General features: G+C 37.1%; 2 protein-coding genes, 1 long non-coding RNA gene and 1 pseudogene across 10 annotated transcripts in view; 2 read left to right on the top strand and 2 right to left on the bottom strand.

Annotated features, from left to right (window-relative positions):
- G3BP1 (G3BP stress granule assembly factor 1) overlaps positions 1-18,596 on the bottom strand; it is a 35,108-nt gene extending 16,512 nt beyond the window's left edge. Inside the window, exons 1-4 of one of the 3 annotated variants that reach the window (XM_039836650.1) lie at positions 18,465-18,596; positions 3,728-3,840; positions 911-992; positions 281-454 (exon numbers count right to left, since the gene is read on the bottom strand). In XM_039836650.1, coding sequence (XP_039692584.1) covers positions 281-454; positions 911-992; positions 3,728-3,822 — 351 coding nt within the window. In that variant the 5' untranslated portion in view covers positions 3,823-3,840; positions 18,465-18,596. Of the gene's footprint in view, positions 1-280; positions 455-910; positions 993-3,727; positions 3,841-13,880; positions 13,905-18,039; positions 18,191-18,464 lie in introns of those variants that run through there. The other 2 variants (XM_039836652.1, XM_039836651.1) reach the window with 2 other exon arrangements.
- LOC120581814 (uncharacterized) lies at positions 4,559-4,676 on the top strand (annotated as a pseudogene).
- SLC36A1 (solute carrier family 36 member 1) overlaps positions 10,213-26,523 on the bottom strand; it is a 265,469-nt gene continuing 249,158 nt past the window's right edge. The window contains exons 12-16 of one of the 3 annotated variants that reach the window (XR_005647333.1): positions 25,110-25,241; positions 21,030-21,161; positions 18,465-18,745; positions 13,881-14,044; positions 10,213-13,359 (exon numbers count right to left, since the gene is read on the bottom strand). The gene's annotated coding sequence lies outside the window, so the exon portion shown is untranslated. The remainder of the gene's footprint in view (positions 13,360-13,880; positions 14,045-18,464; positions 18,746-21,029; positions 21,162-25,109; positions 25,242-26,523) is intronic. The other 2 variants (XR_005647334.1, XR_005647335.1) reach the window with 2 other exon arrangements.
- On the top strand, positions 18,696-25,961 carry LOC120581593 (uncharacterized). Of its 4 annotated transcripts, XR_005647338.1 has the most exons (4): positions 18,696-18,786; positions 19,491-19,620; positions 20,874-21,175; positions 24,955-25,961. It is a non-coding gene; the product is annotated as an uncharacterized LOC120581593 (long non-coding RNA). The 4 variants fall into 4 exon arrangements; XR_005647339.1 differs by lacking the exon at positions 19,491-19,620; XR_005647337.1 differs by lacking the exon at positions 18,696-18,786 and having other exon boundaries at positions 18,793-19,620.

Raw genomic sequence — 26,523 nt, 5'->3', positions numbered from 1 at the left:
CAGTTCCAACTTATTTCAAATGGTTTAGATTTTAAAATGGTAAGTAATATAATAGTGTATGTTAGCAATATTTTAATAAAATCTTTAAAAATGAAATGATAGGTAAATATAAAAAATTGTAAAAGAATTATAAACATGTAAACAAGTGTTGACAGTGGCTCTAAGTAAGGAGTATACAGGAGTTACTGTGCTGTTATTACAACTTTTCTGTAAGTTTGAAATTTCAAAATGAATAGTTTTTAACAAGAGAAGCACAACATTTCACTGTATTTTTTCATACCTCAGGAGCAAGCACAAATGTCTGCATGAACCTCCTCAGAGCCTGGTTGTTATTAGAGAGCAACCCCATCACCTGGACCACCACACCATCGTTCAGCGTGGCATGAGCATCAACATGGCGAATCTTAGTATGGCAATTGGTGAAGTTTTGTGACATCACCTTCCTGTGGATTTCCTAAAGAATCAAGGCAAGAGTTAATGCCTTAAAATTTATACAATCCCCGACAAAAAAAAATAACACACTTTCTAACACAAAACGTAAAAGAATTTACATATTTAAAATATAAGCTACACAGATACTTCTAATTTGTCTTAATACAGTATACTCCTCTTGACCATGCCTAAGCCTTTTAAAATATTATCCTTAATTAACATATCTAAAAAATGTTTACAACAAATGATTCCCCAGGCTAAAACAAAGAATTTAACTTCAGAATATATCACACAAAATGAGCAAATGCAACAGCATAAGTTTTTCAATGACTATATTAATAGTCACTGAATACCTAAATTTCTAAAAAGTTGAGAAATTTTATCTTTAATATCAGCAAATCTATTAAGCATGTATCCATCTCAATTTTATGGGTTATTTTCTAACTGCCTAACAGCCCTTAAAGCCTGGTATGCTTACCTTCTGTCCATAGACCGCATCTGCTGGCTTTCCATTTGAATCCAATCCCCCATGGACGTAAGAAGAGTTCTTTCCATAAAATCTGTAAAATAGAAAGACAATTTACTTGTCATCTTCAAGTATCCTAAGACCAGGTATTTATTTTTCATGTTTGGTACCTAACTGTCTCACTGGTAAGTTCTTGGAGGCCGGAAAGTGTTTTCTTTTCTATCTTTGCAGGCAGTCATAGATTTATCCCCTACATGGGTCAACACTTGCTGAATGGGAATGGATTTGGCGAATGAGGCAGAACACTTATTTTTTAAGTCACAAGCTCCAGGTTTCAAAGTAGGATAATCAAGTTGGGAAGGATCCTGTAGTTCATATCAGAAAAGCCACTTAAAACAGAAGTTCGTTTTCACTAAAGAAGAAATCAGGCAGTTTTTATATAGATAAATCCATCTATACTCTCCAGAGTTGGAGAGTCCTTTTATATCTAAGAATGCGTATGAGAAGTTCCCATTAAAAACCCAGTGGCTTGTGCAGGTGGGTTTTGGCAGTTTTTAACAATTTTGTTGGTGCATTAAGAGCTATAGACTTTAATTCCCATGGCTTTAATTTTGCTCTAGCCTCAATTGCTTTGTTTTCATTACAATACTATACACTGGATCAGAAAAGCCACATACTCACCTATCCACCTACCCAAAGGAAACACCCCAACCCAGGGATAACCACACTACAAGGATTTCTTGATATCTGCACTCTAGATAAAACAATTTTTCACAAATAAGCACAAATAAGCCATTCTACAACCTGATTCTGACTTCCCCTGCCCCTGCCAAAAGGGGAAGAGATGTGTGCCAACAAGAACCCCATGTCTACCTTTGAATTGTGAAAGTTATTAAAAGATTGTACATCAGGCAGTAAAATCAGTTCACTAAGCCACTTTTTATTATCTCTAAGATGTACTTCAGAAATGAAATGTGAAAAAGAGGATGTCTTAAAATCAGTATCAACATGAAATATATAAATGCACTAGGTTTCAACTCCTACTCCTTTTTAAAATGAAATTTATCTAACTTGTAAGGACAAAATAAAATTTTGACATAAAACAAACAAACAAAAAAATGGTTGGAGACTTTTTCCATCACTTTATAGTCATGTGAATACTAGCAAATTTTTAATTCCTTAGCATCTTTATCTGCAAAATGAAGTTAACTTTCCTACAATGCCTTACTAAAAGGTTTTGGAAAAGAACAAGAGGAAAAGGTGAAAGTGTTCTGGAAATCAAAGCTCAAAAAAACCTCAAGAGATATTTTTCATTTCTCAGTTTATAATGGAACCCTCACACAGTGCTGGTGGGAATGTAAATTGGTACAGCCACTATGAAAAACCCTCAAAAAATTTAGAATAGACCTACCATATGACCCAGCAAATCCCTCTTCTGAGTATCTATCTACTTGACAAATTTGAAAACACTTATTCATAAAGATATATGTACTCCTATGTTCACTACAGCATTATTCACAATAGCCAAGACATAGAAACAATCTAAGTGTGTGTATGTGTATACACATATACATACACACACATATATACATAAGTACATATATACATACCATATTTTCTATATCCAATCATTTTATATACCATACACACACAAAACTAGAATACTACTCTGTCATAAAAAAGATGAAATATTGTTATTTGTGACAACATGGATGGATCTTAACAGTATCATGCTGTTAAGTCAGATGGAAAAGAACAAGAACCATATTTCACACATATGCGGGATATAAAACAAAGCAATAAACTCATAAAGACAAACAGAATAATGGTTATCAGAGAGGGATGGGGAGGACAAAGAGGGTAAAGGGGGTCAAATATATGGTAACAGAAGACTAGACTTTGGGTGGTAAGGACACAATGGAGTACACAGTGTGCTGTATAATTATATATAGGTCTTGTATTATAAAGTTGTACACCTGAAATTTATATATTGTTAAATAATGTTACCCAATAAATTTAATTTTTAAAACTCGAATATAGGAAAAAAGAATTTTTTATTTTCTTTTGCACCTAATAATCATGTGCTATTCAATATGCAAGCTGGTCAAAGTATAGAGGGAAAATAGTTCTGGTCCAGCAAATGCACATTTTGGACTTTCTAAGAATTTTAACAAGTCCACATTAAGTAGACTTACAAGTTTTATATAATGCAGCACTGTTGAAATAATGGAAGCAACTCATTAGTAGAGGATTAAAGTGTGCTACATCTCTATAAAATAAAAACTTTGTGGATACTAAAATTAATTTGATACATATGTTACTCATGTAAGATGACCCCAGATTATTAAAAAAAAAAAGCTAAAACACAGTGACATTAAACAAGCATAAAGCATGGTTTTATCTAATATTTATTTCATTTTTAATTTAGAACAAGTACGTTTCAGATTTCAATTAAAAAAAGTTTTTTGCTTTGAATTAAATATAAAGAGACAGAACAGATTAAATATTCAATTGATCCCTTACTAAATAGTAACATTCAACAAAAACAGCAAAAAAAAAAAAAACAGAAAACCATGAGTAATATACTTTTACACTTTCAGGCATTATTTTTCTGATAATGTAAGTTTTTATATCTTAGTCCAATGTTTTAATATTTGTATATCCTATTTTAAATTATATAATTTTAATAGCCACAATTTATTGGTACTTATACAAAGCACTATTATGTAACAACCCTACAAGGTGCACAATGAATAAGAGAATTTCAAGAATAAATACCCACATACTAAAAAACAGCATTAGATGATGCATGGAGAAAAAATGTTTTACCTGTGTAGCATGTCTGGGGCCTGGTTCAACAGTGTGTAATATTGTCTAACAAATTCCCGCCCGACCAGCAGGGGACTAGGCTTCTCCATAACCATTGCTTTGGTCAATTCAACCTGGAAAAGGAAAAGAAATATGTTCAACCTGAACGACCAAGTACAAGGGGGAAAATGGCAGGAGAAAAGAGACTTACTTAGCTAAAAGCAACTCAAAGTAAGACAAGATCACTTCAGCAATTCTCAGTTTTAAAAAGGAATGAGATTCTAAACATTCAAATTTATTAAAATCAGATAAATACTAAGGGGCGGAAGAATCACTATGAAGAATTTAATTCATGATTCCCAATATCCAATTTTCTTAAACTGAATATAAGAACCTCATAGGTACATATTTCCATCATGCATCCTATCACAATTCCCCTAAGTTATCAAACCCAATTAAGAGTGTTTCAGTTGTAAGATTACAAACATATTCCTATTTATGGCATTATGTGATTCAAGGATGATAAAATCAAAAAATAAATATAGCTTAGACATACAGGCACATACCATCACATTTTTAGTAAAACTAAGTCTGAGAAATATTTAGCATCTTTAAAAAGACACCATAAAAACCAAAAGTTCAAATGTTTAATTTATTCTATAATGGGACCAAAAATAATCTAAAAATATAGGCAAAAGTTAACAAACAAAATGTATTTACTCAACAATAATCCCTACCACCTCGAAATTCTGATTTAAAGTTAGTGCCTTTAAGTGTTAAGAAAGGCATCTGACACATAGCTAAGTCCTTAATTATTGTCAATTATTTAAGGATAAATTTTGGTGGGGAGACGTCTACAGCCATGCCACCCTGAATAAGCCGATTCTGTCTGATCTCGGAAGCTAAGTAGGGTCGGGCTTGGTTAGTACTTGGATAGGAGACCACCTAGGAAAACCAGATGCTGTAGGCGTAAAAATAAGTAAAAATAAAAATAAAGGATTTTTAGGTGACAAGGTCCTTGAATCTGTGAGGTCAACCAAGGGTTGCCTCATCTAAAAAATAAAAAAAGATAAAAAGAAAAAAAAAATGGCATGAGATAATCCCAACTTTTCATTTGAAGAAATAAAATCATCTTGAATTTAAAGGCAAAGAGAGGGATATGTACAAATTACAGTATAAAAATGTCAAATTTTATTTCAGTTTTCTTAAAGGATAAAATGGATTCAATTGGTCAATTTCTACACAAGGAATCTGTGGAGATATGTTTATCCTCATCTAGTACATTTCTGCATTATTCTTGAATACCTGTGTCATTTACTACTTATTTCACCAAAATCTAAGAAATTAGTTGAAGAACTGTTTAATTTCCCCCCAAATAACAGCCACTATGGTATAGAGCTTCCAGTCATACTGGAAGGTAATTTTCCTGCAGGCATGGTTATGAGTATATCAGTAACAAGAATTTGAATCCTAGGTCTTAAACTAAAATACTTAAAGTAGACTAACCCGAGGCAGAATGAGAAACATTTTTTCCCTTGGCTGTTGGTCTAGAAAAAAGATAATTTCAGATGTTCTTACTGATCCTAGCTTCTTCAGAACTTAAAAATTATGATTGGACATTAGCAAATCTTAACAGTCTTCTGGCCTATGGTTTCTGAGTTTTAAAATATTCCATTAATTCAATTAAACCAGCGCAACGAACTTTTTTTACATATGAGCTCCATATAAATTTTCCTTTATCAAAAGGGCTTAGCTACTCTATTTGAAAACCACTAACATCTGACCCAATCACAACCACTGTGATTCTGTGATGTTCCCAGATTTTACAACTTATTTCAGAAATGGAAGACAGCTCTCCCAATTCCTCAGAAACTGGTAAAGTTAATATCATTTTCGATTCCATTAAGTTGTACTTACATATTTTCTAATATATACAGAAGCTGAACAGAAAGTTTTGTTTCCTTGTCTCATCCAAAATATACAATATATCGACAATATAAAAAGCAATGTAAAGGGAACCTTCAAGGTCAGATAAATCAGAGAAAGAAAACAGTACACAATAAGTAAATTCCTATCTTCTTACTCTAATTTCACTATTCTCTTCATTACCACCTGCTCTTAACCACTAGTCAATATTACAAATGTCATCATTACTAGACTAATAACATCAACCAAACTGTATCTGTTGACTCTGATGAGTAGTTTCATTGTAATATAAATTTCTAAATAACATTTTATCAAATACTACTTCTCACATCCAATCTTCCTATGCAAAATGATGAAAATTCTTTCAGTTGTATATCAAAGGTAAGAAAAATTAAAACCTATAGACCACCTCTAGACCTCCTTTCCCTTTGAGACTACCACAATCAAATTAAAATAAGCTCATTATTGGTTTAATTCCACCATTATCATCAACATTTTATTTCAGGTCATCGCCATAAAGCCAAGTAAATAAAGTTAAACATATTTATATGCTAAATTGATCTCCATCTTGTTTTTCCTGTCAGAATTCTGAAGCTTGTCAGAGAAATTCATGTCATTCACCAAGTTTCCAAACAATTTTCTTTATTAGTTTAACAGTTTAATATAATTGAATATTTTAGAAACTAAGTTCTCAGTTAGCATTTTTTAATTTTCCAAACAGATGGTGCTTTATTTAGGGCTTAAATTTTCAAATTTAGAAACACACAATACAGATATGTTGAAGTTAAATTTCAATACTCCAGTACTAAAGTTACAAGTTTTAATGTCAGTCATCAAGGTTGCCTCAACGCCTATGCAGCCTCCCAACGCTCATATTTACACTACAATCACTATATGGTTCTATTCAACTGGAAGCTCTGGCTCTTAAAGTCTCTCCTTTAAGTTCTTCTATAATAAATGTATTGGAATAATTAAAAACATAAAACCACTCAACAGCACCAGTTACTACAAATGTTTAGGGAAGTTTTTCAATGAGCTCAAAGGAAATGGTAGCAGTATTTAAAAATAATATTCTCGTCAATTATATATCAATAAAACTGGAAAAAAGAAACTAAGTATGTGACTAAGTATGTATAGCATTCATCACTGCTTTAAAAAAAAAATAGACTGATTCCAATATTAAAATAGCCATGGGCTTCAAGAATTCTACATTAGTTAAGAATGCAAGCTTCTTCCTAAAAGTTTCTTAAAAGTAGAGACCATTTCTTACATAACTTTCTAGCCTCAAAATTTAACTTGTAGCCTCAAAACTTAATAGTATCTGACATATAACAGGAATAAAAAGTTTTCTTTCATTCAACATTCTCACACAAAAAGAGGTTAAAATTTTATACAAGTGAATTTCTGATCACCTATTTGTCAGGCTAAACTGTCAGGTTTCCAGAATTTAGATTAAGAGAGAAGGTACAACACTGTCAAAGAGAAAATTAAGTCAAGGTACTAGAAAGTAGCTGCCTGAGAGGGAACTGACTAAAATGGCCCACAGGAGAACTGGTTAGAGTGAGAAAAGATATTTGGGTGATAATTATACGTACAAAACTGAAAAACTTTCCAAATTGAACCTTTACACACTATAATCTTATTGTTTGTAAATTATGTCTCAAAAATTCTAAATAAAAAACGTTCCGCATTAAGAAAAAAATTCTTAAGTTATCATAAAATGTAGTGGAATAATTAAAAACATAAAACCACTCAACAGCACCAGTTACTACAAATGTTTAGGGAAGTTTTTCAGTAATATGAGACTATACACTGAAAAGTTTTGTGAATAACCTTGTGTATTTAATCACCATTCTCCGTAAAAAAGAAAATGGCAATTTGAGCTCAAAAAGATCTGAGCCTACACAGATTGACTCAATCAATCCTAATTATAAAAATTTTATTTGGTATATTATCTCTCTGAAATCATCTTCATTTCTGGCTCAAATATAAAACACAAGCTATGAGAAATACGTGAACTAACATCATACCTCCTGAGAATAAAGTCTTTAATCTCACTCTTGTTCACCAGAATGTTCAATTCTATCAAATCCAAAATAACGAAAGTAAATTTACAAATTCAAATGGATTCATCTCAGAAAAACTGGTTTTGCCATTTACTGATCCACTGTGTCAATTATAAACTATGAACAGCAATGAAAACACATGGTAAAAAGTTCCAAGATTCTCCCTCATTTATTAAACACTCCTGGAACACTGTGTCCCTTAAAAAGAGGTTTTACAAATTTGTACAACTATGGAGGAGTCTGGTTGTTCCTAATATAACAGTATATGCCAGTGGATACATTATTGGTTAGACTATGAGTGTGTACCAAAATCAGGAGTAGGAAACTAGTTTTATTATTTCGATTAACAATAGTAATTCCCATTTCCCCATGTTGACATGAAGACTTCTTAAAAGGTACCTGCCACGCTCTCAAGACAAAGTTCATTAAACAAACATTCCAAATAATTCCAATTTGGAAATCAAGCCCTTATTACACAGCTTTCAGATCAACAGAATAAACATTTTGGGATATGTATTAAAAAGCACTCAAAAGTAAAAGTCTTAAGAATGATATAAACTGAAATTATTACAGTCTAGAAAGTTCAGAGATGAAAGAAACAGGACCTGGAAATAAAGGGGACGGGAGGATCACTCATTTTTCACTCAAGGAAGTTTACTTTCCACTACTTTTATATTCAAGCTCATATTCCCAATACATATAAATGTCATAATATCCCAAAACCGTACTCTATAAAAGGAAAAGAAAAAATGTATTTTAAAAATTTTACTTTCCCTTAAACTTTTTTTCTAGAAATACTAAAAAGCTGCTAGGTTAGGGAAAGAACAGTTCTTGACCTCAAGAACTAAAGAAAAAGTTGGCCACTTAGAAATCCTAAAAAGAGAGAAAGATAGCAACAGTTTACCAGTTCTAAACTGACCCATCCAAATCAAACAAAAGTAAAACATGACAAACTTGGAAACTGAGCACTCTATTTTAAAATACTAGATGAGTATTTGAGATGCAACAAAAGGGAACCCCCAATTTTAACCAATTCTCTCACTGGGAAAAATTCTCCAACACCATTCACACTAGCTGTGCTCCTAGGCTAGTAACTTAATCTCTGTGACCCTCAGTTCTTTCATCTGTAAAATCAAAATCATAATTACGAGAGTTAAGTGTCTGATAGACAGCAACAACTGAATGTTAGCTGTTATTAATATTATAGCTATTAACTACACCCTTTTCTGTCACCCAGAAGACTAATTCTTTACGTATTTTGCTAGCAAAATAAAAATATAATTAATTCCTGAGAGAAAAAGAATTTCTGTGGAGTACCTTGGAACAGAAGCCTAAGCATGTAAAACTTTACCTTTTAGAAAACACCAGGGTGACGACTGTATGAACGCAGTGGTCCACCCAAATAATCCACCTAGGAAGACTTGCCTGTGTACTCACAGACTAACTGTCTAGTCAAACTTTAAAACCAAATCAAGTGCACAGCTTAATATCTCAACTTTTAAAATATGCATCATAGAACTATAGTTGTTTTAGATTACGTTTACTCTGTTAGGTATAAAAATTTCTGCTCTCTTTAAAAAAATTAGGCACTAAGTTTTACTTTTCTACTAAACGCTGCTAAATAATTTATTCCATTCTTATACTAGGAATATAAATTTGCTGAACTGAAATTAATATTCCAAACAACTTTTACTCATCGTAGTCATCAGGAATATTTCCTTTGGGAAAAGTTACCATAAAATATCAGTCAAACTACTTAACTCACTTTATTTCTTTTTATTTATCCCACTTTATTCCAAATACTAGCAATCTAAAATCTGAGAACGCTGACCACTCCTGTTTCTTTCTACTTTTTTTTGGAGGGGGGATATTATATTCCGGAAAATAGTCCATACAAAAATTGTATTAAAAATACAAGGTGCATACACACACTAATAAGGTATAAAAAGTATTCACTGTTGCACTATCTGTGTTATGAACAATTATATCTTATATAATGTATTATAATGGATATAATATGGAACACTATATAATGGAATACTATCTACCTATTAAAAAGATTTAAGACTCGGAGACCTCTGCATTGCTCGAATGTCATGAGATGAACATACATTACTTTCAAAATAAAATTTAAAAAGAAAAAAAAAAAAAACGCAATAAAGAGTACCAATGTCTGATAACCAGTGGCGAGTTACCTAACATATTTTAGCTCTCTTGAAACTGAATGACCATTAAAATCTCTTTAGATTTTTAACGCCATAAATTTACTCTTCTTGATTTTTAATGGGTACAAGTGGGGTACTTTAACAGATCTGAGGATCACAGAACATCTCTGTATTTACCAGCAGCAGGTGTGGACGACCCAATTTCAACTTTTCATGGGGCAGAAGTTTTCTGTCTGGTTACTTCCTGCCAACTCTCAGGACACTGGTCTAAGAGGTAAGCATTCTCCTAAAAAACTGTTTAAAATTTTCACCTTTAATTTGTCTTAAAAGAAGATATCTACTGACTTTGTTTTTTTGAAAGATATTATCAGACTATTTTCTGATGAAGTTTTCCAATTATAGGAAGGAATTCACTTTTAATTTATGATACTATAATTTTTCCAACAGTATCATTTTGTATTGGTTTTAGGATCCTGACTTAAAGCAAACAATGAGAGCATGATTAAGGTAGTTTACAGTATAGAAAAGTTTGAAGTAATAGAGTTGATTATTAGTTACCTACAAGTAGAAAACGTAATTTTTTATACTCTCCCTACCTATTCTGAAAAGCAGTATCATCGATAAGTGTTATTTTAAAAAACAAACACATGTAAATGTTGATGACAGCTCACAGATTAACACAATCTGATTTATTTTTGGATTGACCTTGATTTATGAAACCAAACATTCCCTTAACTTTCAAAATGTCCACGTAATCCCAAAGTACTAGACTGCATGGCAACTTTAAAGAATTTCCTCAATAATTTTGCTGAAGTTCACAGAGAAATATTAAAGGTGCTTCCTTTAACTGACTCCAAAGAGCTGTGAACATTTTCCAACAGTCAGGAAGCACAATGAAGACTGCGCATAATCCAACCAAATACTTTTAATATTAGTGCCTACTCTAACAAAATCAAAATAGAAAAATGCCTTAATCTTGTGTTCTATAAATGCCAGGTTTTATTTTCTTGATTAAAAAAAAATGCAGCATCATAAAAAATTAGTTTCCAGAATGTATATAGAACTCCTATATAAATCACTAAAATAAAGAATAACCCAAGAAAAATAGGCAAAGGAAACGGAACAAGCAATTCTCATAAATGGGCAAGAAAAAGATAAACTAATCAGTAAAATGCAAATTAAGCCTACCAGTTCTCAGAGTAGATTCCCCCAAAGTATTAAAATAGCCAACACCAAACATTGGCAAGGAAGTAGGGAAAAGAGAATCTGCAAAAACTGAAGGGCGTGTCAACTGGTACAACCACAGTGGAGAACTATTTTTGCAGTTATCTGATAAAATCTAAAACATTCTAATGAATCCAGCAATTCTATTCTAGATATATATATACAAGAGAAACTCACCTATCTGGTATAAAGAGAACTTAACTGCCACCCTATTTCTAAAATATAACACTGGTAATAATGTACATGTCTGTCAAATGGGAAATGGATTAAGTTGTAGTTTACTCACATCATGGAAACCTCTATACCTAAGATAATCACATGGGGCACTTATAAGATTGAAGAGTGGTACTATTAATAATTATGCCAGGTTAACTGGAGGGACTCAGGAGTGATTCTTGGAAAACCAAAACATGAAGTCACCCTATTTATAGAAGTGATAAAGTCAGCATGAAAGAGAACTTAAAAACAATGTTAAAATGAAAAGTCAGTTGCCAAATATGTACTCTATGATAGCCTTTAAATGTTTAGAAGTCTTTTTAGTATACACAAAATAAGATATACAAAATAAGATATTGTTCAGACATATATTTTTATATCCAGATTATTTTTTAAATAACTATTTTTTAAAGACTCTGGATATAAAAATTAACAAATCCATGGAACAGAATAGAGAAATATATCCACATATAAATGGACAATTGATTTTCAACAGAAGTGCAGAGAACTCCAAAGAAAATGGATACTCCTTCTCCAACAAATGGTGCTGGAACAACTGCATATCCACATATAGAAAAAAAGAACCTTAATTCATGCCTCAAACCACATTAAAATTTAACTCAAAATGGTTTTAGGTAAAATCTAAAACAATGAAACTTCTAGAGAAAATGTGCATCACCTTGAGTTAAGCAAAGATTATGGCTGCAACACCAAAAACATGATCTATAAGAAAACAGATCGATAATATGGACTCTACCAAAATTAAAATCATCTGCTTTGCTAAAGACAATAAAAGAATGAAATGGCAAGCCAGACTGGGAATATTTACAAAGCATATATCTGATAGAAAACTTGTATACAGAAGATGTATAAGAACTCTCAAAATTGGATAACAACCTCATAAAATATGAGCAAAAAAGAGACATATCACCGAAATTATTTGAATGTCAAATAAGCACATGAAAAATGCTAAGCATTAGTAATTACGGAAATGCAAATTAAAACCACAGTGAGGTACCACTACACACCTGACAGAATGACTAAACTTTAAAAGGCTGACTATATAATGTCGGTCAGGATATTGAAGAAATGGAACCCTCAAACATTGCTTATGGGAATGTAAAGTGGAACGACCACTCTGAAAAGATTAAGTAGTTTCCTAAGAAGCTTTATTTGTAATAGTCAAAAGCTAGAAAGAAACCAAATGTCCATTAGCAGGTGAATAAGTAAACAAAGTATGGTATATTTACAGAATAGTATTACTCAGAAATTAAAAACATAAAGTATACATTGTATGATTTCATTTATATAAAAATTTTACAAAATACATCTTCAGTGACAGAAAGCATCATAAGGGCTTTCTGAGGGCAGAAGAGGTGGGGGAGCGGAGAGAAAAGATATGCAAAGGAACACCAGAAAACTCTGTGGGGATAGGAGGGCGATGGCTATGTTCACTGTCTTGATTATAGTGGTTTCATGAGTATAAACGATGCCAAAAATTATCACATTTTACACTTGAAATATCTCCAGTTTATTTTATGTCAATTCTACCTCAATAAAGCTTTTTTTCCCCTACATTTAACCCACCTATAGAATAATCTAGAAAGATGAAAGGTCTCAGGGAAAGGAGAGGGGTAGGAACTGTTCAGGAAAAAAAAGAAGTCAGACATAAAAGAGTAATGCGAAACGTTAACTGTCAATTCTGAGTATGATGATAGTTAAGTGGTCTTTTTAGTTAAGTGGGTAGTTACATGAGTATATACTGTTGTACTGTTTTTGTGAGGTTATGTTATATATTCAAACATTTGAAATTTGGATAAGTTATTAGAGAAACAAAAATGTTTTCCCAGAACCAGAAAAATTTTACTACAGAAGCCAATGTCTATGTTCAGAGCAAGAGCAGGTTCACCACCACTGGATCTACTACTGTTCAATCTATCTTCCACACTCTTCACATTTACCAACTGTCACCTCCCTTGAAAAGTCTTCCTGACAGTCCTTGGAGCCATGGTTGATTCTAGGGCAGGACGCAAAATAAAAGATGAGCCTGAAGCACCTGATAAAGAAAGAAAATGCTTAAAAAAAAAAAAAAAAATGTCTTGAGGGAACACAAACATCAAAAGGACACAAGAGCCAAAACTGGAACAATTTAAACAATAAAAGCAAAAAAGCAAAAATAAGTTTAAGGTACAACAGCCCAAAGAATAAACTATCGACAGTCCAAATTTATATAAAATAAATGACTAAATTAAAAAAAAAAAAAATCAATGGATAAGAAAATAAAGTCTTAATAAAAAATAAATGGGGGAGAAGAGACAACTCTTCTTTACAGAAGAATGTCAAGTAATGCAGAAGGAATGTGGGATAGAATCACCATTTAGAACCACATTAGCCACAGGTCAGATCCACTAATAAATATTAAAATTAAGGGAAAAAACTTTAGAGAAACAGAGTATTTGCATAGCTTCAAAGTATCCCCTCCAAAATATTTAGTAAAATGTCCATAAATTCAGATTCTCCTCCCTCTTAGTAACTATCTTCTAATGGAGAGAATATGCAAAGGGGAAGAAAACTAACCTGGTAGAAACCACCTTAATCATCAAGGTTAAATTCAATCAGTAATGATATTATGTATCCCCTGATATAAGGCTGTCACCTGTTGTATCCTTTCCCCAAGTTCATAACTTCAGTCAACTCTTAACACCAGACACACTCAAATTAAGATCAAAAGTGTCAGGATCCTAAAAGACAAAGGAAAGACAAAAACTGTCACAGACCAGAGAAGAGAGACTGAGACATGAAGATTAAATGCAATGTGGTATCTTGGAAGGGATCAAGGACAGAAGAAGGACATTAGTGGAAAAAGTAAGGAAATTCAAATGAGGTTAATTGTTTAGTTAATAGTATTTCATCAATATCAATTTCTTAGTTATGATAAATAACCATGATTATGTAAGATGTTAATATTACAGAAGTTGAGTGAAGGGAATATAAGACATCTCTCCCTGCATTGCAATTCTTCTGTAAATCTAAAATTATCTCAAAAACAAATTTTCCTGAAAGATAAAAAACCTCAAGACAGAAAATGGAAAACTTGACAATTTACTACCTTTTCCTGGTTTTTCGCACCGCTTCCCCATTCCAAAGTTAAGTTAGTCTGCTGGGTTTATAATTAAGCAACCATCTGTTCTTTCTCGTCAACATGAAAAAAATACTAATGCCTCATCTATAAAATTCCTAAAAACATTAATTTCCTATCCTTTAGATCTCATACAGCATAGGTGGATACACTCCAGGAAACCTTCTAAGAGCAAGCTCAAAGTCCACAAACATGGCGTGTACTTGAGGCGCAGGCCAAGAGCCTGGAAGGGACAGGTAGCTGTCATTCAGGCCTTACAGATTCTGAATCCTTCAGGTTTTCTGAATAAATAGCTAGCACATATCTATCTACAGTTCCCTACTAGGTACAACGTATGTATGCTTTACAAGATAGTTCAGACGACTATTTGGGTTTCGGATTATCGGTTCCAAATAAAAACATGAGAAAACCTAATATGTGTGAAAGCATTTTAAAATATGTAAAGGGCTATACAAATACATGATGTTGTTATATAGCCACTTAACTTCTCTACAAAATAGAAACACGTCCCATCCAGGAAGCCAGCTTTCTTTCTCTGAACCATCTCTAATATGTACCTTTCATTAAATATCTGAAATATAGCAGAGAGGCTAAACAGCTCAGCAATATTATAAAATATGACAGATTAGCCAGAGGACGGAAAGGGAAATCAATCACCTAAAGTCACCTTTTAAAGACCTAAGGCCACAGCCTGTGAGGGAAATTTTTTATTACTTACTTTCCACTTTATAAAGCCCACTCTTCACATGCAGATTATTCCTAACTCTTCACCATATCATTCTGCTTGCAATTTAGCCTACCCAACCATGGTCAGATAGGGTGTCCATGAATACTTCAAAAAAAATTTTAAGTAAACAGAAAGCTGATTTTTGAGACTTAAAAACATAAACCTAGTTAACCGCCACAGTGTGAACACCAACTACAAGTGAGATTATAGTTGCCGAATCTAAATTTAACCCCGTGGCTGGAAGACAGTATTTCACTAAAGGTTTTGCCAGCTAGATGTTAACTTACCAGCCAGAGTTTTAAAAAAAAAAAAAAAAAGTTTTTTTAACCTATCTTCTTTGACAATTATCTCCCTTTGTAAAATAGTAAGTTTTGTCCAAAGTAGTCTAAAGCAAAATTAAATGAACATTCAATGCAGATTGAAATTCTGAAAAATTAAAAGAAAAACAATCTAATTGCAAAAAGTTGAAAGACCATGTGAGTAATTTTATTAAACTGGCAAAAAGATTTAAAAAATTAGTTTAGGTCACAAATTCAGGCTTTATGTTAAATTTCATCTTTTAATTAAACACAATGCCCCAGCCATGCTAATAACCATATAAAATTCACAAATCTATAAAAATTCAAAACTAACCTCTGGCCTTTACTTTTTATGCAAAGTACTAAAGCAAGTAAAAAATAAAATCGTGTAATTTACCAAAAAACAAAAAAAGAAAAAAAAAAACTGCTGCAAAGTAGGTCACCAACAAACATTACCAACCTCCTGATGTTCCCTTAGCAGACTGTCAGCTGAGAACAGCAAACTGAATGTGAGTTAAATAAAGAACAAAGAACTGCCTACTTTTCTACCAGCTAGAAGAGCTACAAAAGCTTAGACTGAAAGGATATAACCACAACAAAAGTCACCTCAGACTTAGCTGGGATGCGGGGAGGCACCCAAGTCTTGCATTATCACAGTTTGCTTCAATTCATTTGTTCTTTATAAATTAATGCACAAGAGATTAGCTGGGCTACAATTTATGAAATACTAGTTTTCATATTCCTGCCTAACTGACAACCATTAGCCTGAGACCAAGAGCAATGTTTTTCTAAGAAAAAAATATATATTTAGAAGGGGAAAGTAACAAAATTTCCCCTCAATTAATGCACAATTTTATTGACATGTTTTATGTCAACAATAAAATTAGCTGCACTCAACTGTAACAGTTTAAATGTAGGTCATCATGGTGTTTTAACATTCAATAACTAAAAATACTAATAGTTAAGGAGTGTCTAAATGCAGATAACTGGAGTTGCTACAGAAGGCAAGTTCCAAGTAAAACAATGTTATTCTCTTAAAGCACTCTGTTATTTATGGCAACACCGACATAGGTACAAAAAAAACCTGTTCATACAATCTATCAATCCTTTATCTACTGCTACTTTCTGTGAAGCAACATGAAGAGTATCGAGTAAATAGAAACACTTACAAATATTAAGCATCCTCACAAGTTTTTAAAATGACAAGGATGTAAACTATGTGTTCTAATTGCAAAAAAAAATCAACACCGATCCTAAAAAGTGTCTGTACAAACAAAATAGATAAATTTCTTAAAAAACAAAACAAAACTGAAAGTCATTCCAATCAAAATTGATTCGGAAGAGTTTGTCCCAAAACTTTCATTGTAGTTGTATCTCAAGCAGAGAGATTTGTCATGTAATGACTTGGACCTGCAATACAGCAACATTATTTCATTAATCCAAAGACTATAACAGCTTTCCAAAATATAACTCTACTAGAAAAATATGTATTCAAGTCTCTGAAGGTGTTTTCTAAGTTTATATACATAGGAGCTTTAGAGTAAATGCTAAATAAATGAAACGAATGTAGACAGGCATCACCCACAGAAAATCTCAATCACCTTAACAGGTAACATTACCAACACATCTCAATCACTCATCCGTAATTCACCTAGCATAAGCTCCAAAGAGGTCAAATTTATACTGTAACTGAGCACTATCCTTTCCATTCCAATTTCAAATTTCAACCTACACATGCTAGCGAGATCTGAAACTCACTGCTCTGGACCTCATTTTCTTCAACTACAAAACGAGGAAGTTAAACCATGTTCTCGAAGGTCTTTCTCAAGTCTGCTTCAATTAAAAAAATAAAACTGATTCAGGGTCTAATATCTGAACCTAACTTCCTACTGGCGGGAATTTCCCATCATCATGCTGTGAGTTTCAAATCTGACAAGGAGCACTATCCATATTCATTTGCACTTATTCATTTTATTCTATACTTTATCCAGAAGCTTTTAGGGCAGCACATCTATCAGCTATCTGTGCGAATACACGTAGAAAAGAAGCCCTAACCCTTTTTTCCCCTTTGTCTTAATCCCACGTCCAACTCTCACCCTCGTCTCCCTGGAAGCCCATTAACTGACTCAAGTGCAAATGCCGCTGCTGTCTCCGCAGCAGTAGGCCATTCCGGGCTGATGTCTTCAGGGACTAATGCTCTGGGGGCCAACGTGCCTTGGGGCCTCATAGGGCGCTGTAACAAAGACTAAAATAGACTAAGGGACTAGGAGTCAGGCGGCCTGGGTTTAAACAAATATCTGCCCTCTACCACCTATATGCCTTTGACCATGTCACTTTACCTCTGGGCCTCCAATTCCGCTGTAAAATGAGGAAAATCATCGTACCTACCTCATCGATCGTCGTGGGAATAAATGGGAGGCACACAAGTTGATCAACACAGTGCTTGGCACACAATGAGGGCTTAGAAAAAATATTAGTTGTTATTATACCCATGCACTCGCTGCTGCCCCTTTACTCCTAGTAAAACCCAAGAGCAGCACTTTTTTGCTTCCCGAGTCGAAAAATCCTTACCGCACTTTCGTGTCGCCCCCACCCCTAAATAAAAGTCTCCTCTGATCCGAGACAGGCTGGAGCCCCTCGCCAAGGGAGGAAAGACTCAGTTACCGCATGGGGGTACAGGCGGGAAAAGCTGGCGAGCCGGCCGCGCGGGGCCCCAGGCCTCGGAGATCGCCCAGGGACCCCGGGCGGCGGCCGCGGCTCGTTCTCGCCCCGCGTGGCCGTTGGGCGCGGCACGCGCACGCGGCGGCCACGGCCACGCGCGCCGGGGGAGGAGGGACGGAGAGGCTCCGCGCGCCCGTGCGCCCGCCTGCGGCCGTTGTGGGGGGGGGGGAGGGCGCGCCTCGCGCGAGCGCCGCTCGGACTTCGCCGCCCTCCCACAACCGCCCCAGCTCGTCCTCGACCCCGGGCTGCCCGGCCCCGCCCACAGCTCGGCGTACCTGCGCGGCTGAGCTGGAGAGGAACAAGCTTTGCTCCACAACACGGCAGAAGGTAAAAAATCTCCTCACGCAACTGCGTCCGCACACACGCGTGCTCCGTCGCCGGTCTATATAAATGCAGTTCAGCCTAACTTGTTGCGGCCAGGTCGGGCAGGCTAATGACCAATCCCGACTGCGTCCTCTGGGCTCCTCGAGCAGCAATTGGGTACTGACTCAGGATGAAGGCGTGGCTCTTGATTGGCTTCGACTCATGCCTATGAGACTCTGAGGATCTCGTTTCCCTAGTAACGGATTGGCACAGAGAAAGACCAACTACCTAAAGGTACGATGAAAAGGAGGATGGGAAGTTCTTTGACTGATACCCATAGTTACCAATAAATGCGTGGGGCCGCTCCCATTCGTTAAAACGGCTTTCTCAGGGCGGAGATCCGTTTTCCGATGCAGGAGCGGTTGCTCCACAAGGTGGGGCCCGTGTACTTTGGGGAAGTAAACCCCAAGCAACTAGGAGGTGGGCGCCAGGGAAGCCAAGAAAGCCCCCGGCCAATCGCAACGCGAAAAGGAGCTGATTGACTGCACCGAGAAGACAGAGCCCCAGGGCTGCTGTGCCCTCTGGGCCGGTTCTGAGGCTCTCCTGGCCCCAGCTCTGTCCTCCTTACTTTCTGTCCTTCGCTTGTTGGGTCTGGTCCCTGAGGCCCCTCTCCCGCCTTTTCCGCACAATTTGGTACCAGAGAAAACAAGTGGTAAAGTTTCCCGTTGTTTCTTCTTATAACAATTTATAAGAAGGGCACTTGCTGGCTCTCACCGTTAGTCAGCACTATCGTTGGACGACTGTTAAGGGAAAGCCAAAGGAAAAAGTAACTCCCGTTGTGTACCTAAGACCTTGTAAAAAGTCTCACGTGAAAACTGCTGTTGAGTTGGAAAACACGAATTTCTGCCCTGCTGCTCTTGGCAAATGCTGCTGCCAGTAGGCCGATGGTTGGCTGAAGCTTGTTCACTGAGGTTTTTCCCTTTTTTGCCGAGGTACAGTAGTTTGTCGATTGTCGGATCAGCTTGGGCCTCAGTGCAACATCTTGTGCGTCGCCACCGCTGTCATTCAGTTTTCTAATCGCTAGAGGTGTGGGGGCTTATTTCTTCAACTCGTTCCCATCTTTAAAAGGTAACTAGTCAAACTCCTATATGGGCACCCTAAAGATTTCCCGAAACAGTGCAATGGCTAAGTGGCGCTCCAGCCTGGTCCTGTCCACATTTCTCAGGGTTTTGTTGGGCCCTCTGTTGGTCACCATGAGCATTTTATACGGAGATACATAGACACGCCTCGGTCTGTTCTCATACCAGGCTTATGACCTTGCGGGAGCGGCTCCCTTTAAGTTTTGCAGAGAAATTTGGAAATGAAGCACGTGGGCGTCTCTGTTGCGAAAGAAGGGGCGCAGGCAGCCGCCCGGTGGCTTCCGAGCGCGTCCCTGTTCGCTTCCCAGTGCGGGGCCTGGCCGCAGAAGCGGTGATAGCGTCCCTCTGCCTCCCCAAGACCTCACTCCTGCAGTGGCCTTGCTCATTCTGCGTTTATTGAGCTCCAAGGGCTGGGGTCAGAGATGAGCAAGACGCTGTCCCTGCTTGCAGTCGCCCATTCAACAGACCGGGGTGCTGCGCTGTGCTGAGAGCTCCCAAAGCCGGGGAACGGGTGTCCGGGACTATAAAGACACCGGAGGAAACTCCGCCCAGACCAGAGACGCTGCTAAGGTTTTCTAGAGTAAGAAACCTCCAGGATCCAGGATCGTGTTAGCAATGCTAAGGAATTTGAACTTTATTCTGAGACCGGGAAAGCTCCTGAAAGGCTTCTTAGAGGTGGATTAAAAAATTTGCATTTTAAAAGGTGGCTCTCCAAATTGAAAGGCTAATGAGAGCAGAATGGCGAAACTTTAGATTCACAAATTGGTTATTTAACCCAGGTGGTCTGTGATGGGGGTGTCAAGGCTATTCTTAATTACATTTGGAGGGAATTTGAAGTGATTATAGCTCTTTTTTGTAAGGCTATTTGGCAGTCTTTATTAAATTGTGTATATACCACTTCTTGGTTGATAGCCAATTTTTTTTTTTTTTTACACGAAGAAGCATACACGGGGGTGTTCATTACGGTATTGTCAGCTTTGTTAGAACATTTAAAAACTGAAAACATAACTGCTAATCAATTTGCAAACTGATTAACTGGTGATATGCACGTAATACAGAATACTGTGCAGCAGTTTAAAAAAGAAAGTAGAACTATACAGAGAGAGACCAGTCTCCAACTATTAACTGGATTGTTAATTGAAAAAAAAAATCAAGTTCAACAAAACATACAGTGAATTCCCATTTATATTTAAAATTAAACAACAACAAAAATAAACTCCTGATTTCTGTATGTTAAAATAGGTATCTATGTGCAGAGGAAGAGTTCTAAATGTAAAACAGTCATTCTCCCTAGGGAATCTCCTAGGTTGGGAGTGATGAGGATAATGTATTATTTGAAAGTGTTATGAGACTGTGTTCAAGTGTGTTGAGCAATGTGAGGTAAGAAGAAAGGATTACCAGAGGGAGAATGCATACAGGACCCTCAGGTGGCTGTGGCTGTCTCCACAGGAAAGAGCAAGTTGGCATCTTCCTGCAGCAGTGCACTCATTCGGATCATACAAAAGCCCTCAGGACCAGGATGCTGGATACCTAGAAAATGTTCAGTGAGTAATTTACCACCAATGAATTGTCTGGAGCACTGGCTTTCAAGGTGGGAGGGGAGGGGAGATTTTGCCCCAAGAGACATAAGGCCTTATCACAACTGGGTAGAAGAGCTAGTAGCATCTAGTGGGTAGAGGCCAGGGATCCACAGGAGAGCCTTCCATGACAAAGGATTATCTGGCCAAAAAGTCATCAATGCTGGGGATGAGAAACCTTGGTCTAGTTATCTTAGTCATCTATGGGAGAGTCCCAGCCTCCTTCTGGTCTTTTCACTGCCAAGCAAAATCTGCAAACCTCTCCAGTATACTATTTCACCCTTCTCTTTCTGCCAGTTCTCCCTAAAGCTCTGAGAATCAGAGTGCCAAGAAACCTGAGTAAGACCTCAGAAAATACAATTTGGTGGGGGAGGAGAGGAGGAATGGAAGGGTAGTAGGAAATATTTGATAAGGAATGATCCTAAGGATATCATCCAGATCAGCATTTCCCAAACATAGCTAATCATTCATGAAGGGTGATTAAAAATCTGTGCCTGTATGTATCTTTAACTGTGAAACTCCCACCTTTGAACAAAGACCTGGTATAATAATATCCGTTGTAGCACTGCTTGTAGTAAAAAGAAGACGGGAAATAACCCAGCTGTCAAGCTATATGGGACTGGTTAGAAACAATACAGTGCACTCTTACAGTGGACTTGTAACCATGGAGAAAATGAGGCTGATCTATGTGTATGGTTATAGAATGATCTCTCAGAGATACCGACAAATGAAGAATTAAGATATTCCTCTATGGTTTGGGTGTACATGCACAAGTTGTGTTAAAAGGAATCACAAAAAACTGTTAATGATTGCTAACAGGGAGCAAACTTGGGCCAGGGTAGAAAAAAGGCTTAATTTTCATTCTGTACTCTTTGGTACTGGATAATTTTTTTAAACATGTGCATGTATTAGTTTTCAAACAAAATTCAATGTTAAATATAGATTTTAATAGTGATATGAGGAACTACAAATATGGAAACTTTTTGATCTTTAAAACAGGATGAAATTCTGTATCACTCCAAACTGCTGGAGCACTGACTTTTTTTTCCTTTTGCTCCTTACCATATAAAATTCATACAAAGATCCAAAGAGATCCTTTACTAGCTTAGAAAGACATGCTTTATTAGATCCCTCTGTCCTTTGGCATTAACTGCAAACGCAGCACCTCCTCAAACTCTATGGAGTGCTGACCATGACCCAGGCACCTTGCAAATGTTCCTTACAAAGATGATCTCATTTAATGTTCACAACAACCCTATTTCCCACTTCTCAGAACCATTTCTCAGAGGTTAAGCAACTTGCTCAGGGTCATACAGCTAGGGCTGGAAGCTAGGACCACCTGAAAGAAAGAGGGGCTTTCATTTCTCACATTGCCCGGAGAAGGAGGAGATAGCCCCAAGTAAGGAAAAGGGCCAAGTCCTTCTCAGAAACAGGCCCTGAGAGGCTGGGATTTCCATTCTTTCAGGCATGCCACCAGGTAATCTTGCATAGACAGCTTTCCATGCAGTTTGAGAGTTTTAGAATCCATGGCGACTTATGGTAATCTGCAGCCAAAGCTCTTTGCAAGAGGTTCTTTGTAGCATACTCTGTGCACTCTGTACACAAACCTAGGAATCCTCACTTCCTATGGCTTAGAAGAGAGACAAAACTTTTAGTCCAAATAACATAGCATGTATCAAGTACCCACTATGTGACAGACATGTTGCTAGGCAGTGTTTCAATTTCTCCTCACAAAAACTCTTGAATATTAACTCAGTTCTACAGAACTAGAAACTGTAGCTCAGAAAAGTTAAGTAACTGGCCCAAGGTCACATAGCTTGAAAAGCAGCAGAGCTGGTATTCAAAATCAGGTAATATCACCCTAAACCCAAAGCCCAATAGGGAAGAAAGGAACAATTATTAAATATATATAATAGCTTATCTAATCTGCAAACAGCTCATTTCAACAGGCCCCCTGGCTTAATAATGAAATGGCTTACCCAAGTTTACCATCTGGAACTCAGAATTCCTGAACTCTGCTTTAAAAAATCTTTTTCCCTTTGATTTTTTTCTTAATATATATTCATTATAGAAAATATGGCAAAGAAAAGCAGAAAAAAGGAAATAAAAAATCACCTATAATACTGGAATGGGTGAGGATAGTATATATATAGATCTGTAGATACAAAAAATATAGTTGATAAAACTTAGGCAATCTGGCTATATCAAAATTGAAAATGAATAGCAATTCCACATCTAGAAATGTATTCTACATGAAATTTTAAGCAAAGATGTATGTATATGGATTGTCATATCATTGTTAGCATTGAAAGATTGGAAGACACCTATATGTCCATTAGTGGGGACTATATCAAGAATGTGACAGATACTGAAGTCTGAGTAGCAGTAGCTGAAAGAAAAAGGGGCTTATATTTCTCACATAACAAGTCTGGAGGCAAGCTGCGCCTGGCATTGGTTCAGTGAGCACACAATCAGAACCAACATCTCTCAGTCTCTTGGCATTTCGCTCGTGGTTGCAAGACAGCACACTTCCACTCTAGATACCACATCAGCATTCTAGGCAGGAAGGGGAAAGGAGTGATATCTGTTCCCTTTGTGAGAAAAGTAAGAGCTTTCCCAGAAGCCTCCTGACAGACTTCTGCTTCAGACTCATCGGCCAGAGCCATATCCTATGGGCAACCTGGCTGCAAGAGGGGATGGGAAGGCAAGTATTTAGGGATCAATAGCAGAGTAAAAAGATTGGGAATGAGTGCTGGATTAGCCAACCAATGGTTTCTGCCATAGGGAGTGGTTAAATAAACTATGGAACAACTAAATGATGTAACACTATGTAGCACTATCAATATGATACATATCGATATACATATCAATATGTACTATCAAGTGAAGAATAATCTCTTAAGAATTTTGTAAAGGGAGAAAAACAGGGTGCAAAACTGTGTACAGATGCCTTTTGTTTAAAAAAACAGGGATCAGGATATGAGGGAGAATTTCTCTTCCCTGTATACCCTTTTGTGCTATTTGAAATTTTTTAAACAGTATGCGCACTGGGATTTTGCCTGTAATCCTGCACCCATCCAAGATAACGTCTAGTAACATTTGCTATAGTTCATGTCAGCCTTATTTTTATGGAAATAAATGGAAATTATGTATATATTTACATATAAGAACTATAATCCTATACATTTTCTTGTCCTCTTTGATAGGTCTTCCTCTGTCATCTTTAATGAGTTTCCATAATGCTGCCTCTCAGTAAATGTTGCTCTCTCTGCTTAACCTCGCCACTTTCCCTAAATTCTCTGAGTCGTTCACTCTTCCTCTGCCTTTCCTTTACTGCCCCCACCCCCATTTACAGTGATCTTGCTTTCCTCATCCCCAGTGCACAGTCGTTCCCCAGTGCTACCAAGATGTTGAGCCTTACCTTCGCTGGACCTAAGGAGATGCTTGGCAGGTGGGGAGGTGGGTGAAGGGTTAAGAGGTGAGCATTTTGCCAGTAGGGGAAGACGCAGTGCCAGGGAGGCCAGAAGAGGTTCTAGCAATTAGAAGACTTATAATATTTTTTGATACCTACCCTGTGCCAAGCAATGTGCTAGGGAGTTTGCATTTGTCATATTTATTCCTCCCAACAATACCACAAAGTCGGTTTCTTTGAGGAAACCACATGTCCTGGTTTGCCTGGAACAGTCATGGTGTATGCCTATTGGCCTGGCATAATTATTAATGACCTCTACTTTCATTCTCAAAAGGTTTGGATACCTTTGCATGAAGATGGCGCCAAAAGTTAAGAAGGAAGCCCCTGCCCCTCCCAAAGCCAAAGCCAAAGCAAAGGCTTTGAAGGCAAAGAAAGCAGTGCTGAAAGGCATCCACAGCCACACAAAAAAGAAGATACACAATCACCCACCTTCCGACGGCCCAAGACGCTGTGGCTCCGAAGGCAACCCAAATATCCTTGGAAGAGCGTCCCCAGGAGACACAAACTTGACCACTGTGCCGTCATCAAGATCCCCTGACTACTGAGTCAGCTGTGAAAGAACTAGAAGACAACAACACACTTGTGTTCATTGTGGATGATATTTTATTCTAGCAGCCTGAGCTAAGACAGGCTCTAATATCCATGTCCCTTCCACTCACCATGCCAGATTCTCATAGGAACACCAGTCCTTCAAGCCAAAAAGGTTGGGGGCCGCTGCTCTAAAGAATATCAGAATAGCAAATATAAGAAACAGCCACTGCCCATAGGGCCAAGATAGTAAGATAGAGTGCCTAAGGAAGAATCTCCTGCCCCCTGCCCCCTGCTCCCCCCAGGCTGAGATCCAGTCTCGGCCCACTGAATGGCAGAAAAATGGCTGTAGTGCTGTGCTGGTGGAACATCCTACCTGGAAAATCACCTTCTAGGTAGGATGCTAGAAAAAGCTATTCACAGGCATCTCTCTAGAGGGCCTCCACTATGAAAACACAATGGGCTTTCATAGCTGCGGGCTGCTAAGTGCTGCTGGTCCCTATATGCAGCAGGAGCCTGGTGCTAGGGAAGCGGTCTTCAGAAGCTGGGCACGGGACAACCACACACACTGCAAGGGCCTATGAGAGAGCACACTGGAACCAGGACGGAAAACCATTCCCTCTCCAGTGTCTCTACAGAAACTTAACTGAGAAAGCTTAACATTCTGCCAGTGGGCAAAGGAAAAAAAATACTTACCGGATCCAGATCTGTGTTCACAGAGCAGGCAAAATAAATGGACCTGAGAGACAATAACTAGCAGTTTGTCAAAAAGGTTTCGTGTATTAATACTATAGTTTTCCTCAACCAGTGGTTCCCCTAACCAGAAAGAAGGGGACTAAAAGTATGCCTTGAGATTAGATGGCAGTGTACCTAGGGTGAAGCCTAGAAAGAAATCTGAGCTTTCAGTCAGGTTTCCAAGCAGTTCTCTTGATGAGAGATCTTTGAAACTACTTAGACTGAGTCCCTCTGGCAAGTTCCTTGGATATTCAAGAACAGAACCATCCTGGTGCTATGTGTGGGTAGACTCTGTGTGTCCATCTGAAGTTACAAGCCTTGGCATGCCTGTTTCTCTGTAAGTGTCCTAAAGCATCTCTGCCTCCCATCTGTCCTCGCCCATGGCTGTGGGGCTCATGTCTTTGTTGCTTCACTTATCCACCTCTCTCTGTGCCTGCCTCTGAGTCTGAATATCTCTGCCTCTCAAGCTATGCCCACTCTTGTCTTCCAACTTTTATACTTAATGTTCCCTCTGCCTCCCTCGTTCCCAAATTGCCCATTTCCTTAACCATGTAGGTGTTCAGAACAAGTCACCCCAAGA

This window comes from Pteropus medius, unplaced genomic scaffold (assembly GCF_902729225.1).
Source record: "Pteropus medius unplaced genomic scaffold, Ma_sr-lr_union100, whole genome shotgun sequence".
In the NCBI taxonomy this organism is placed as follows: Eukaryota; Metazoa; Chordata; class Mammalia; order Chiroptera; family Pteropodidae; genus Pteropus; species Pteropus medius.
This window is presented reverse-complemented; position numbering and strand designations above follow the sequence as displayed.